General features: G+C 52.6%; 1 protein-coding gene across 1 annotated transcript; it reads right to left on the reverse strand.

Moving 5' to 3' along the window:
• Window positions 1–2,610: 2,610 nt before the first annotated feature.
• C38H1orf115 (chromosome 38 C1orf115 homolog) lies at window positions 2,611–12,966 on the reverse strand. The gene is made up of 2 exons (XM_077887006.1): window positions 12,685–12,966; window positions 2,611–5,099 (listed from the first exon to the last, which is right to left on the reverse strand). Exons 1-2 carry the CDS (start codon window positions 12,949–12,951, stop codon window positions 4,980–4,982), a joined length of 387 nt encoding a protein of 128 aa, XP_077743132.1. The 5' UTR covers window positions 12,952–12,966; the 3' UTR covers window positions 2,611–4,979.
• Window positions 12,967–15,267: the final 2,301 nt, after the last annotated feature.

The following is a 15,267-nucleotide window of genomic DNA, read 5'->3' on the forward strand; positions in this document are numbered from 1 at the left end:
CTCAGACCTTGCCCTGTGCATCTCTTCCATCCAGTTATGTCCTTTTATAACGGAGTCATATCCTTTTATAATAAACAGGTACTAGTGAGTAAAATGTTTCTCTGAGTTCTGTGAGCCCCACTAGCAAATTAACGGAAGCCAAGGAAGGTGTCGTGGGAACCTCCGATCTGCAGCTGGTCAACCAAAAGCACAGCTGGGGATCCCTGGGTGGTGCAGCGGTTTAGTGCCTGCCTTTGGCCCAGGGCGCGATCCTGGGGACCCGGGATCGAATCCCACGTCGGGCTCCCGGTGCATGGAGCCTGCTTCTCCCTCTGCCTGTGTCTCTGCCTCTCTCTCTCTCTCTCTCTCTCTGTGACTATCATAAATAAATAAAAATTAAAAAAAAAAGCTTTAAAAAAAAAAAAACAAAAGCACAGCTGGCAACTTGGACTTGCTAGTGGGGTCTGAAGTGGGGGTCCGTCTGGTAGGAGGACTAAGCCCTTCAATCTGTGGGATCCGATGCTCTCTCCTGGGAACGGTGTTAAACGGAATTAAACTGCTGAACACCCAACCGGTGTCAGACACCTGCTTGGTGGCATCGGAAGACTCACAGCACAACTGTGTGCAGAAGTTTAGTGCCGCCTTCAGCCCAGAGCGTGATCCTGGAGACCCAGGTTCAAGTCCCACATCAGGCTCCCTGCATGGAGCCTTCTTCTCCCTCTGCCTGTGTCTCTGCCTCGGTCTCTCTGTGTGTCTCTCATGAATAAATAAATAAAATCTCAAAAAAAAAAAAAAAAAAGAAGTACTTGTTCTACTGCAAGCCCTTTCCCACCGTTTCTGTGGGGACTCAGTCAAAGGGCAAGTTACAGATGCCCTACATGGGACCCGCACCTGCCAGCCACCACCACCCCCAGACCTGAGACTCCCACCTGGGGAGTCTACTGGCAGTTGCAACCTGCAGCACCCCCCACCTCCCACCCCAAGGGCCAGCATTTCCCAACTCAGAGAGAAGGAACAGGTGCTTCACCACCTCCTAAGCCACGAGTGAAAAGCGCAGCTTCCTGGTCCCACAGGAGGCTCTCAATCAAAACCCTGCAATAGGGACATAAAGCTCGACTTTATTATTATTTTTGTTAAATATTTTTTTAAGATTTTATTTATTCATGAAAGACAGAGAGAGAGGCAGAGACACAGGCAGAGGCAGAAGCAGGCTCCACGCAGGGAGCCCGGTGTGGGACTTGATCCCGGGTCTCCAGGATCACACCCCAGGGCAAAGGCAGGCGCTAAACTGCTGAGCCACCAGGGATCCCCTGGACTTTAAATTGAACCAGTCTTTCTCTTCCTTGTTCCTGAAGCCTCTCCCCCTTCCCCCTCACAGTTTTTCTGTAAAATCCTTTGTTCCAAGAGCTCGGGATTGGGATAGACGTTGAGAGTTGGTAACAACACCCCATGGTCAGAGCCAGTGCCAGTCGCCAGGCCACCTGGAGACCTGGTGACCACGGCTCAGAGCACGGCCCAGGTTCCTATCAAATCCGCCCAGATCCTGTATTTTCCTCTAAAAACCCCTCAGCCTTTCTACTCTGGGTGGGCTTGGGGTCTGGGAGGCACCAGCCAGCTGCAGCCTCCTTCCCCCAGCAAAGTGATACACTATCTTCCTTCTTTCCACCCAGACTTGGTCTTCGAGTTGCATTTTTTTTTTTTTTTTTTTTTTTGGCTCCAGAGCACAGAGGGTGGTTTTTTCAACAATTGGAGGTTCTAGCAATTTTCACTTTCAGGACTGTGGGCCGCTGGGGTCCGTGAAGGATCTCAAGATGGCTGGGCGAAAACTTGCTCTAAAAACCATTGACTGGGTAGCTTTTGGGGAGATCATACCCCGAAACCAGAAGGCCATTGCCAACTCCCTGAAATCCTGGAATGAGATGCTTACCTCCAGGTTGGCTACTCTTCCTGAGAAACCACCTGCTATCGACTGGGCTTACTACAAGGCCAATGTGGCAAAGGCTGGCTTGGTAGATGACTTTGAGAAGAAGTTTAATGCCCTGAAGGTTCCTGTGCCAGAGATAAATACACTGTCCAGGTGGATGCTGAGGAAAAAGAAGATGTGAAAAGCTGTGCTGAGTTTTCATCCCTCTCAAAGGCCAGGATTGAAGAATATGAAAAAGAGCTAGAGAAGATGAAGAACATAATTCCATTTGATCAGATGACCATTGAGGACCTGAATGAAGTCTTCCCAGAAACCAAATTAGACAAGAAGAAGTATCCCTATTGGCCTCACAAGCCAATCGAAAATTTATAAACTTGAGTTGAGGAGAAAGCCCTGGCCCTCATATTATAAACGTTGGACATTAAAAATAATGATATGGAAAAAAAATTTTTTTTCACTTTCAACCGATGCGTGAGCTGAGGCTCCTCCTGCACGCCGAAGGGTTTCTAGAGAACTCTCCACCCCCTACCTTGACACCTCAGCCGAGTTCTAGAGGAATCTGGGCCTCTCTTCCTCCCCCAGGGCCCCTGGGTGGCACAGGTGCTCCAAGGAGGTCCCTGACCTCTCCTGCCCAACAAGGTCCGCCTCACTGGAGGCTGCAGACATCTCTTGGGCAGGGCTGGAGAAAAACTCTGCACACACAGAAACATTGTACAAATTAAGGGTTTTATTTACATCATAGGGCAAGCAAAGGATACAAAAGGAGCCTCTTGGTCAAGCACTAAAGGCAAAGCTCTAAACCTCAATCCTCAGTAGGGCGTGGATCCGGACATTTTTAAAAAATCAAAACTGAAGACAGAGAAAAAGGCAAAAAGGTAATCTGCAACCTGCAGGTCCTGTCGGCGGGGAAGCAAGCACCCGGTGACCCTGCGGACAAGCTCATCACTGTACATGTGAATCTGGCTCCCGGGACAATCCCCGCAAGGCTCCGACTGGTGAAACTTCTAGGTTAATTCCTAATCAGACTACTCGGGTTTTAGGGCCTGGTAGTGTCTCCAATTTGGGGGTGGGGTGGGGAAGGTCTCCGTGGGCCAGGCCTTGGCAGCTCCAGTCTCTTCCCTGGTCACTTTTCCATCCCTCTGGGGACTCAGGGGGGCTTCTCCGGGGCGGGACTGCATCGTCCTCCAAGCCCACCCTGAGCCCCTTCCTCCCATCTCCCATCTCCCGTCTCCCATCTCCGGTGGCTGCCCAGGCCCTGCTCTCCCACTAAACTATGCTTGGCTTTTTCTTCCACTGAGGTCTCTTTCCGACACCCCCCGCCCCCCCAAGTCCCAGTGTGACCAGGCAAGCTGTAATTATCTTGTGAAAATGTGCCACTATCAACTTTGATCATTTGAGTTAAAATAAGACCATCTGTTTTCTCTTTTCCTCACAAATATTAATGATGCAGAACGGGATCCAAGTTCATCTTCGACATGGGCCTCCAGAGCGCCTCGCTACCACCTTCTCCTACACGGGGGGGTGCCTTTTTCTTGTCCATCTGTCTGTCTTTCCTACCTTCTCCACTCCCTGGTGCCAGCTGGTTGGCCTGACCAGCAAGGCAGCAGCCCTGAGGCCTCCTGGGCAAGGCCCGGGAAACTTCTTGGGGCAACACGCAGGTGTTGCCACCTACCCTGCAGACTGATCAGCAACGACTATCCAGACTTCTGGATATTCTGGAAACGGGGGGACGGGGCCTCTCACGGGGGTTGGCGGAGGGGTGTGGTAAGAGGAGCCCCCTTGTTCTTTCACCTCCCTTGCCAACGAACGGTCCGGTGGCAGTCCCTGGGTCATCTGCGGGGGAGCATCCAGCCCAGGACCCATGAGGCGCCAGCCTCTGAATCCAAGTGAGATGCGGACAAAGGTTGGCAGCACCAAAGAGGAAGGATGCCACCAAGGCAGCCAGTGAGAGCTCATGGGCCTCAGGGGGGTTTTAAGCACCAGCCATGTCACCTGCAGCCACCCAGCATCCCTGGTCCCCACCTGGAGCCAAAAACCCAGTCACCTAAGAGTTTCCAGGGCTGATAAACCAGGCCTGGTTTATACTTCCTCTTCTCCTCCCATCAACTTTCTCGTTTCAACTTCCAGCACCTCAATCTCCTACTTACTGGGTCCTTGTCTAAATCACACACTCTCCTTGCCAGACGTAGTGTCTCCCTCTCTCCCAAGACAGAGCACCTTTGGTGGCTTGGCGGAGAGGCGGCCAACAGCTGGCAGGAACAGGCGACAGTGGCCCCCCCAGCAGCCAGCCACAGGCGGGCAGCTCCCAACCCCCAGCCAGACTGGGCCGGACTGGGCACGACGGGGGCGACTCCTCCAAGCACCCTCTCCAGCCCAGCAGCCTGCACCTGAGCTCCCCGCTTCCCTCACCGCCAGCTGCACATTCGGGGCCCGGGTCGGGGTGGGAATCACAAGCTTTATCTGCTTTCCACAGTCACACGGTGTCATCAACAGTTTTCAAGGCATCACAACCTTCAAAGAGATTTTCCTTCCTTCCTTCTTCTCAAGCCCATAATTAAACTCCTGGCGACAACGGGGTGGAGGAAGGAGATGGGGCGCACGACAGACGAGCAGCTCTGTTGCTGCCCCCAGAACCGAGGCAGCCGGGGACCAGGAGTGCTGAGCACTGTATCAGCCCGTGATCTTTCCAGAACATAACAGATCATCTTAGTCCAGGTCTAAATCCCTTCTCCCCGCTTGTAAGCACTGCTCGGCGACCCCCCCCCAGAGTGCTCCCATCTGTCAGGTGTCTGCCTCGATGCCCACCCCCCACCCCCCACCCCCTGAAGGCTCCGGTGCTACCAAACCAGAATTAGGGGCCTAACTCTCTGCGGGATTGTCCGTCGGAGCCACCTGTGTCCTGGAGTCGTGCAAAGCTCAGCGGATGGGCAGGGACGTCCCGTTCACAGCACTCATCCAAGTTCAGCAAAGAGAGACATGGTTTTCCTGCGAGGATTTGGTGGGTTCAGGTCGGAGATGGTCCTGGATCCGCGGGGCTCCCATCCTCAGGGTACGTCGGGGCCCGGGCGCAGCTCCATTAGCGGACGAACGAGACCACGCTGGTGGCCACCCCGAATGGGGCGGAGTAGGCGGCGGCGAAGCCCTGCAGGCCCAGGACCACGTAGCGGCAGCCTTTGATGACCACCTTCCCGACGTTCTATTTTTGAGAAGACAAGAGAAAAGCAAAGGGCCGGGTGAGGCAACTCTGATCCCTGCACAAAGGACCATTCCCCCTCAGCCTCTCAGGGCAAATTAGCACATGTTCCCACATCCACCCCACTTCGAGAACATGTGGGGGTTCAGAAGACACATTACCATCTTGCAAAGTACTCTTTCTTTCTTTTTTTCTTTCTTTCTTTCTTTCTTTCTTTCTTTCTTTCTTTCTTTCTTTCTTTCTTTCTTTCTTCTTTCTTTTTTTTTTAAAGATTTTATTTATTTGAGAGGGAAGGAGAGAGAGGGGAGAGAGGGATACTCCCCTCTGAGTAGGGCGCCCCGATGCGGGGCTGGATCCCAGGACCCCGGGACCATGAGCTGAGCCAAAGGCAGACGCGTAACCCACTGGGCCACCAGGTGCCCCGCTGCGAAGTCCTTTCAAGCACTGCCTATGTCCAGGTAGTTGGGACATCCTGGGAACAGTGGTGAGGGTGCTAGCTCTAAAACCAAGCCAGTTGTGTCTTTTTGCTGTTTTCACAATAGGCTCCATGCCCAACATGGGGCTTGAACTTGTGACCCTGAGATCAAGAGTCACATGCTCTAGTGACTGAGCCAGCTGGGTACCCTTGGTTTTATTTTTAAACCAAAGCCTACTCCTCTTCTCTGTTCCAGCCAAGTCACTGCATCATCTGAAGGGGGGTCAAGGGTCCCCTCCTTGACCTTATCCGAAAGCCCACCCTGCCGTCCCTCCATCTCCCAGGACGGACTCGGGTCCAAAAGGCATGTTTGGCTCTAGAGGCTCCCGCTGTTCTCTGATTGCTGCATCCTCCAGCACAAGTATAAACTCCTGAAGGCTGAGGCCTCCACTGTGCTTTCTTGCTACCCACTCCTTTTCTGCATGGCCTGGCTCTGGAGGGGGGGGGGGCATCCACGAGGTTCAAATGGAACAGCAACAGAAGACTCGAGACCACCAGCCCACCAATAGCAGCCGTGCTGCTGCCCACTCAACCCTCCTTCCTCTTCCCACCCCTAACTCCCATCGTCATTCTCAATGTCGACATCCCTGCAGGCTGATCACACACCTTGTCTCTCAGCCCCCCGACTTCTCCAACTCCGACAAGCACCTAGCATCCCTGGTTTCACTTACAATCCCTGACCATGATCACAACCCTCAGAGCCACCACTGCCCAGCAAACCTGTCTGTCTAGTAGGCTGACCCTCCCCCTCTCCCGGACGGAGGGACTTTCTTGGGCTCACTACTGTATCCCCAGCACCCAGAAAGGGCCTGGGACTTTCCATTGGAAACTCTCAGGCTAAGTAAGAAACCAAACCTGGGAGAGAGCCAGGTAACATCTATGGCTTCTCCAAACCCTGACTCCTGGCACGTGGCCTGTCAACTTCTCGGTGGGGTATTAGGGTGCATGCGGAGGGTGGGGGGGGGCGGGGGGAGTGTGATGTTGCCGAGAGACATGTCTATAAATGTGTAGGAAGATTCAGTGGGAGAATTTTACTTACCTCCTTGAAGTAACAAAAGACTGTTCTCTGGGAGCAAGTACTGTTACGCTTTACAGTCCTGTATAAGCAGTACCGCCGGAGTCACGGATGGCCTGCGTTAAACTTGACATTTTTGGCATTTGTACATCCATTTTCCCCAGCGTGATATTTTCAAAAGCTGTGAGTCACTTCATCTTTGCAATTTAGAAAAAAAGCTACTAAAATAGCTCATTAGCTGGAACACTGTCAGAAGAACGCAGGTTCGAGAAAAGTGATAGAAAGAAATGTGAGATGTCCATCAAAGGCCATCTCTGTGTCCTTTGAGGGAGGTTTTGAATTATTTGATGGGAGTCAAGTTTTCAGACCAAATAATCTGTCAGAGAAGCAGTGGGGGACGCAGGGGAGCGTGGGAGGCTGAAGAATGCCCCCCCAATCCCAAGAACCTATAAATACGTGGCTTTATATGGCAAAAGGGATTTTGCAGATGTGACTGAATTAAGAGTCTTAAGGGGACGCCTGGGTGGCTCAGCTGGTTAAGCGTCTGCCTTCAGCTCAGGTGTCGTGATCCCGGGGTCCTGGGATCGAGTCCCTCTCGGGTTCCCTGCTCAGTGGGGAGCCTGCTTCTCCCTCTCCCTCTGCTCTCTCTTTCTCTCAAATAAAATAAAATCTTTAAACATTTTTTAAAAAAAGAATTAAAAGTAATAATGGATAGCTTACGATTTAAGAAAAAACTAAGGGTCTTAAGATGGGGAGATGCTCCTGGATCATGCAGGTGGGCCTCCTATATATTTACACGGATCCGAAGGAGCACAACTGTCCTTCTAAGAGGAGTCAGACAGGAGGCAATGTCACGACAGAAGCAGAGGGAAAGATCTGCAGATCGACGCGGCTGGCGGTGATGCTGGAGGATGGGGACCTCGGGAAGCAAGAAAGAGCAACAAAACTGGTTTTTCCCTGGGCCTCCATGGGAACCGGCCTGCTGACGTCAGCAGGGGGGAGATGGATTTCGGACTTCTGGCCTCCAGACATGTGCAACTGCTGGTGTCCTAAAACCACTGTGTTGGCGGTAATCTGTCACAGCTGTCACAGGATGTCACACTTTCTGGGGGTCCTCTGTATTCAACTAACCCCCAGGGAAGCCAGGGATTCCCTGCCCTCTCCAGTTTCAGAAAAACCAAAACCAAAAATGCCTGGGTGATTCTGTCCGTGAAGCATCTGCCTTTGGCTCAGGTCATGAATCCGGGGTCCTGGGAGGGGGCCCAGAGTCGGGCTCCCTGCTCAGAGGGGAGTCAGCTTCTCCTTGTCCCTCTGCCCCTCCCCTGCTCGTGCTCTCTCTCTCTCTCTCAAAATAAATAAAATATTTAAAAAATAAAACAAAAACCCAAACCAAAACCCATCCACAGGGGGAAGGATCGCTTCCGCCTGAATATGAAGATCACGTCTTGGGTTCTGAGATGTGGGCAGGACGCAGGCACAAAGCTGAGCTCGGCGGTGGGCTACAGACCGAGGTTTTGCTCTGAGCTGCTGAGGCCTGATTAAAAAACGAATCAGAAAATCAGCCGTCCTGAGAGGTCTCTCCTTCACCCCCTGGGACAACAGCCAAACAGTCACAAAGGCCTTGGCACGAGCCAGGTGAGCTCGGAGATCTCTGCGTGCACGAACCCGCTTGCTCCTGCCCGGAACCCTAGTTTTAGCCCATGTCTCAGATGAGGAAACGGAGGCAAAGACGTGGGCCCAGCCCAAGGTCACAAAAGCAACAGGCAGCAGGACGGGGCTTGAGCCGGGCGGCCTGGCTCCAGCGCTCCTGGCCTTACCTGCTGCCACCAACTGAGGACATGCGGACAATTTTTCTCCCTCTTGAGCTAAAGGCTATTATTCCACACATTGTATCCCCCCCTCACCCCCTCCTAGCTGCCTGAGGAACAAAATTTACTTACTTCCCTTATCCACACTGCCCCTGTGGCTCTCAGGGGTGCCTGGGAAAAGCCAGCTCTTCTCTTAAGCTAAGTTTTGGGGGTGAGTCGCCTCAACCCATGTGCTCCTGCACAGGCAGTGCCAGGCGAGACTCCTGCCTCACCCTCCCAGCTTTCCAAGGTTTTAGGGGCGCTTCAGAGGTCCCACACAATGTGCAGCAGAGCACCTGGCATGCTGAAGCAGAACAGTAAACATCTGCTCCCTTCCCTTCCCTCCTCCCAGAAAATGGCACTTCCACGACAGTGAAAGCACCAGGTGAACACTAGTGTCATTCCTGACAAGTCCCCAGGGAACTCAGACGGATGAGCCAGAGGCCAGGACACAGCCCCTGAGCCCCCAGCCTCCTTCCCGAGGCTGGAGCTGCAGGACACAGGGACGGGCTGGGACCCCTGGGCAGCAGGAGAGAAGAAATCCTTTTGTGGCCCACAAAGGCCAAATGCCTTTCTTTAAACAGACGCAGGAAGGGACTTGGGTGCAGGACTTGAACGGTTAACACATGAATAGGAACTGCAAACCCCCTTCCTTGAAGGAAAAGCCACTCGTTAACAATGGGGAGCCTTTGAGTCACTCCTTATTCCACTGGGCCCCGAAAGGGAAAGACTCACCTCCCCACACTGCTAGGGAGGCTTGGCGGTTCCCCTGGATTTTCAGCAAAGAGGGGTGGGCTATTTCCTTCCTCCGTGTTGGAACCTAACCGGGTACCTTCCCCGACACCTCCAAGAACGCGGAGGGGCGCCTGGGTGCCTCAGTGGTTGGGCGTCTGCTGTTGGCTCAGGTCGTGACCCCGGGATCCTGGGATCGAGTCCCGCATCAGGCTCCTGCAGGGAGCCCGCTTCTCCCTCTCTCTCTGCCCCTCGCCCCTGCTTGTGCTTCTTTCTCTCACTCTCAAATAAATAAAATCTTTTAAACTAAAAAAAAAAAAAAATTTCACAAAACAAAAATTAGCCATTTTAAAGTGAAAAATTCAGTGGCATCCAGCACATGGACCGTGTTGTGTGACCAGCACTTTACCTACTTCGGAAACATTTCCATCAGCCCAAAAGGAAGAGCCGCACACACCTGTTACCCACTTGCCCATCATTTTTGCTTCTCCCCAGGCCCTGGCAACCACCCATCTCCTTCCCTCCCTCTGCACTTAACCAATTTTGGATCTTCTTTTTTTTTTTTTTTTTTTTTTTGGATCTTCTATATAAACGGAATCCTACACACACACAGTATGATCTCGTGTGTCTGGTTTCTTTCACTTAGCATAATGTTTAAAGGTTCGTATGAGACAGGGAAATAAAGGGGTCCCATGAAAAAGTGTTCTTTATTTTTCCCGCTTCTATCTTCGCCAGGCCCACACCCTCGCCCTACACACACCTTATAGAACAGATATTGTATGTCGTCCCTGTAAAGGGCAAGCATTTAATCATTGCTTTGGAGTCTTCCAGCACAACAGGTAACACCTAAGGAGGGACCCGACCAAGACCACTGACTCATCGAGATCCCTGGCTCCAGGGTCTACCTGTCTAACGGAGGAGGACACACAAACACACCTGTTTGTTCCTGGATTACTGAGAAGACACTTGCACCAGACCATTATCCTCAGGCTCCAGGCCCCAAGCACAGACAAAACTCCTTTTTCTTCCCGGGTCTCCAAGACACTCTGTATTTATCTATATTCTCTCCATCTTCAATAAACTCTGCTCTGGGGACGACTGGGTGGCTCAGCGGTTAAGCATCTGCCTTTGGCTAAGGGCGTGATCCTGGGGTCCTGGGATCGAGTCCCACATCGGGCTCCCTGCATGGAGCCTGGTTCTCTCTCTGCCTGTGTCTCTACCTCTCTCTGTCTCTCGTGAATAAATAAATAAAATCTTAAAAAAAAAAAAAACAACCCTCTGCTCTCACGACTCTTCTTGGCTCGGGTGTTGAGTGTCATCCTGCACAGAGCCAAGGACACTCCTTGGACCCAGCCAGCCTGCCTCTCACCCACGCTGTGGCACAGAACAGTAGTTCATTCCTTTTTACGGCCGAATAGCATTCCATCCTATGCACACACCACATTTTGTTCATCATTTATCAGCGGATGGACATATGGGTGGTTCCCATCTTTTGGTTACTCTGGGTAACGCTGCTATGATCATGGGACTGTTCGATATGTTCTCTCTCTCGAATATATGTGTGTATACATCAGTGCTTCTTTCCGATTATTTGGGGTGTATACCTAGGAGTGGAGTTGCTGAATCATGGCAGTTCTATGCGTACTTTTTTTTTTTTTTTTTTTTTTTATGATAGTTACAGAGAGAGAAAGAGGCAGAGACACAGGCAGAGGGAGAAGCAGGCTCCATGCACCGGGAGCCCGATGTGGGATTCGATCCCAGGTCTCCAGGATCGCGCCCTGGGCCAAAGGCAGGTGCCAAACCGCTGCGCCACCCAGGGATCCTATGCGTACTTTTTTGAGGAACCTCCAAACGGTTTACCGCAGCAGCTGTACCATCTTGCATTTCCATTAGCAATGGAATTCACAGAATTCCAATTTCTCCATATCCTTGCCAACATTTATTCTTTTTAAGATTTTATTTGTTTATTTATGAGACAGAGAAAGAGAGAGAGAGAGAGAGAGAGGCAGAGACACAGGCAGAGGGGCCCAACGTGGGACTGGATCCCGGGTCTCCAGGATCATGCCCTGGGCTGAAGGCAGGTGCTTAACCCCTGAGCCACCCGGGCTGCCCCATTTGTTATTTTTTAAATAGCAGCCATCCTAGTGAGTGTGAGTAGTACCTTGTCATTTACCTGTGAAACCTCAATCCTCTCTGCCAAGTTTCATGTCACCATTGATTTCAAAATGCTCCTGACTTTAAACCCTCATTCCTCAGGACTCTGGACTATGAGGCTCTGTGGGGTGCCCCGGCTATGCCAGGAGCTCCCCGGGAGGCGTGGACTTCACTAGGGCAGGTGGCATTCCATCTGTTTTTCTACCCCGAGCTGTTAGCACAATCCCTGCTCGAACTGAGCACTTGAAACCCGTCTTCAGGTGTCAGCCCCTGACCTGAGACGTCCACCTTTACTGGTTCACCGGCCAAGAGGCCAACGGTGGCATCTGTGCTCCACTGAGACCAGGAAGAGGATGGTCACTTCCAGCATGACCCTGAGCCTGGAAGTCCCCACTTCGGAGTTGCCGCTAATAGACTGCATCACTGCCGGGGCCGTATATTGCGCCCAGAGCTGCTGATGTGCTTTTATGGGGGATGATGCATGGAATTTTCTAGGCGTGGAGACTGGATGGTTTTAGATAGGATAAGAGAGGCCACTGATGGACACAGATAAGGAGAACTGAATCAGATGAGGCCTTTGGCCAGGACACAATGAGTTCTGTGATCTTCTGGGTGGCCTTGTTCAAGGCCCCAGGGAGCGGGGCCAGAAGTAGCCTCCAGCGATTCCAGGCAGAGGGACCTGGGCACTGCCTTGGGCTTTGATCCCTGCGAAGGACACTGTCCTTTGATCCCATATTCATATTCCCTCTCGCCCCCCTCTACATCCCCCCTCGCCCCCCATGCTCCAAGGCAAAAGGCCTTGCAAGGACGTTGCAGGTCCCAGAGCACCCCGACAGCCAGCTGCCAGAGGGAAAAGTAGATCCAACAAGCGCCTCTCTGTGTATTTGCTGAGCTCCCAGGCCCTGGAAATAACCTCGGGGAACGCGCTTGGGGGGAGAATGACCCACACGGCTCCGGGCGGGTGGGATACCCTGGAGAGGCTGTCGCCGGAGACCCGAGGGCCCGACGGGACCGGCCTGCAGCTGCTCCCTGCTTCCCAGCTGGGTCACCCAACCGCTCGAATGCCTCCGTGCTCCCAGCTGTAAAATAGGGACGCGGCTTTCTGTCCTACCTAGTGCACCTGGGGGGGGGGGGGGGGCTCGCGGGGGCTTGCTGGGAATGTCCCAGGGGGCCGGCTCCCGGGCACCCCCCCCCCCCCCGGGCTCTGGTTTGGCTCCTCTCCCTACCTGGACTTGCTGCCCCGTCACCTCCCGGCGCGGGACGGGCCCTCCTCGGTGCGCGGGGACGACCGCCGGCGGGGGCGCGACCCCGGCCCGCCCCGGCCCGACCCCGACCCCGGCCCCGGCCCCGGCCCCGCGGCCCCACCTTGCCACACTTCTTCAGCTTCTGCCGGTACCTCCTCGCGGGCCTCCCGCCGGGCGCCGGCTCCTCCAGCGGCTCGTAGCGCTCGGGCAGCGCCGCCAGGTGCACCGCGCGCGCGCCCCGGGCCCCCGCCCGCCCCTCGGCCCCGCGCTCGGGCGGCTCCAGGAGGGCGGCCGCCTCCTCGTCCGCCGGCGTCCGCGCTCGGCCCCGGGGCCCGCGGCGCAGGAAGCCGCTCGCCGCCTTGCCCCGCAGCCGGGCTCCCGCCGTCATGATGCTGCGGCCGCTGCGGCCCAGGGCGCGGCGAGAAGACGCCGGGCTCCGCGCCCCGCCCCCGCCCGGACGGACGGACCGACGGACGGACGCGGTGGGGGGAACGCGGGGGGCAGCGCCCTCTGGCCGCGGGGCTCGGAGCTGCGCCGCCGCCCGGACGGACGGACGGACAGACGGGGAACGCGGGGGCAGCGCCCCCAGGCCGCGGGGCTCGGAGCTGCGCCCCCGCCGCGCCCCACCCCCACCGCACCTGGAGACCCCAGCGGGGGACCCCGAAGGCGGGGCGCGCAGCCAAGTGCCCGACACGCCGACCCCGCCCTCCAAATAACGAGGCGTCGTTTGCCACGTTCGGGTCGGCAGAGGCGGTGGGAAGAAGAGGGGTGCCGCCGAGGCCGTGGTGGGGCGCGGGTGAGGGCGCGCTATGCGCGGGGTGCGCACCGGGACGGACTTCGGGGAAGGCGGTCGGAAATTATACACACGGAAAAGGAAAGGAAAAGGAAAAGGGAAAAGGGAAAAAAAGGGAAGGAAAAAGAAAAAAGGAAAGGAAAAAGGAAAAAGGAAAGGAAAGGAAAAGGGAAAGGAAAGGAAAAAGGAAAAAAAAGGGAAAAGGAAAGGGAAAGAAAAGAAAAAAGAGAAAGAAAAAAGAAAGAAAGAAAAAAGGAAAGGAAAAGAAAGGAAAGAAGAAAAGAAAAAAAGAAGAAAAGAAAAGAAAGAAAAGAAAAGGACGCCTGGCTGGCTCAGCGGTTTAGCGCCTGCCTTCGGCTTACGGCATGATCCTGGAGTCTCGGGATCGAGTCCCGCCTCGGGCTCCCTGCATGGAGCCTGCTTCTCCCTCTGCCTGTGTCTCTGCTTCTCTCTTTGTGTCTCTCAGGAATGAATAAATTAAATCTTAAAAAAAAGAAAAAGAAGGAAAGAAATAAAAGAAAGAAGAAAGAAAAAGAAGAAAGAAAGAAAAGAAGGAAAGAAAGAAAGAAGGAAAGAAAGAAAGAAAAAGAAAGAAAGAAAGAAAGAAAGAAAAGAAAAAAGAAAGAAAGAAAGAAAGAAAGAAAGAAAGAAAGAAAGAAAAGAAAGAAAGAAAGAAAGAAAGAAAGAAAGAAAGAAAGAAAGAAAGAAAGAAAAGAAAAGAAAAGAAAGAAAGTGGTTTAGCGCCGCCTGCAGCCCGGGGCGTGACCCTGGAGTCCCAGAATCGAGTCCCGCATCGGGCTCCCTGCATGGAGCCTGCTTCTCTCTCTGCCTCTCTCTGAGTCTCTCTCTGCGTCTCCTCGGGACTCGATCCTGGGACTCCAGGGTCATGCTCCGGGCCAAAGGCAGGCACCAAACCGCTGAGCCACCCAGGCGCCCCTTCACGGTGAATCTTAAACTTCTGGGGAAAGCCTTACTGTTTTATGCCAATAAAAGCTCTCTTTTTAAAAGTCGGTTCCATGCACAGCCAGGAGCCCAAGGCGGTCCTTGAACTTCCCACCCTGGGATCAAGACCTGAGCTGAGATCAAGAACCACCCAGGGGCCCTCTCTGCCAGTAAATATCTTTTAATGCTTAGAAAATAAGAAGTATAAAATAATATGGGTTCTTTATTTCATTAATATTTTAATAGTATTCAAGTGCATGATACATTTAAGAATGATTTGGATATGTTGCTATAACTACATAAAATATTTACAATTTAGCTTATTGGGATATTCAAATACTAGTTTTATGATTCCAACTTAAAATGTATAATCAAGTAATTGATTTAGACCTACACGTTTGCATTCAAAGGATTATAAAAGTAGATTTAATTTACTAGGGGCACCTGGGTGGCTCAGGTCATGATCCCTAGGTCATGGGATGGAGCCCCACAAGCCATCTGGCTCCCTGCTCCACGGGGAGCCTGCTTCTCCCTCTCCGTCTGCTGCTCCCCTGGCTTGTGCTCTCTGTCAAATAAATAAATAAAATATTTTTAAAAATAAATTTAATTAACTATATTTGTAAGAAGGACATAGCCTTGTATACATAGCTGAAATACTTGAAAATTAAATATATTAAGCTTGTAAAAGTCATTTAAAATGTTTAAGATAATTAAATTGGGTGAATGGTAAAAATCCTCCTTACAGTAATTAGGTTAGTAAATAAAACAAAGGTTAAGGGAAGCTAGATTTGTGGATTTTTTTTTAACTAAAGTAACTATTAATTTATATATACAAAAGAAAGAGGTCTTAACAGTCCTTTTTCTGAGTATAAAACTGACTTCAGGGGTGCCTGGGTGGCTTAGTGGAGCATGCAACTCTTGGTGAGTTCTAGCCCCACACTGAGTGTTTAGAGATTACTTAAAAAAAAA

The sequence above is a fragment of the Canis aureus genome, chromosome 38 (genome assembly GCF_053574225.1).
Source record: "Canis aureus isolate CA01 chromosome 38, VMU_Caureus_v.1.0, whole genome shotgun sequence".
NCBI lineage: Eukaryota > Metazoa > Chordata > Mammalia > Carnivora > Canidae > Canis > Canis aureus.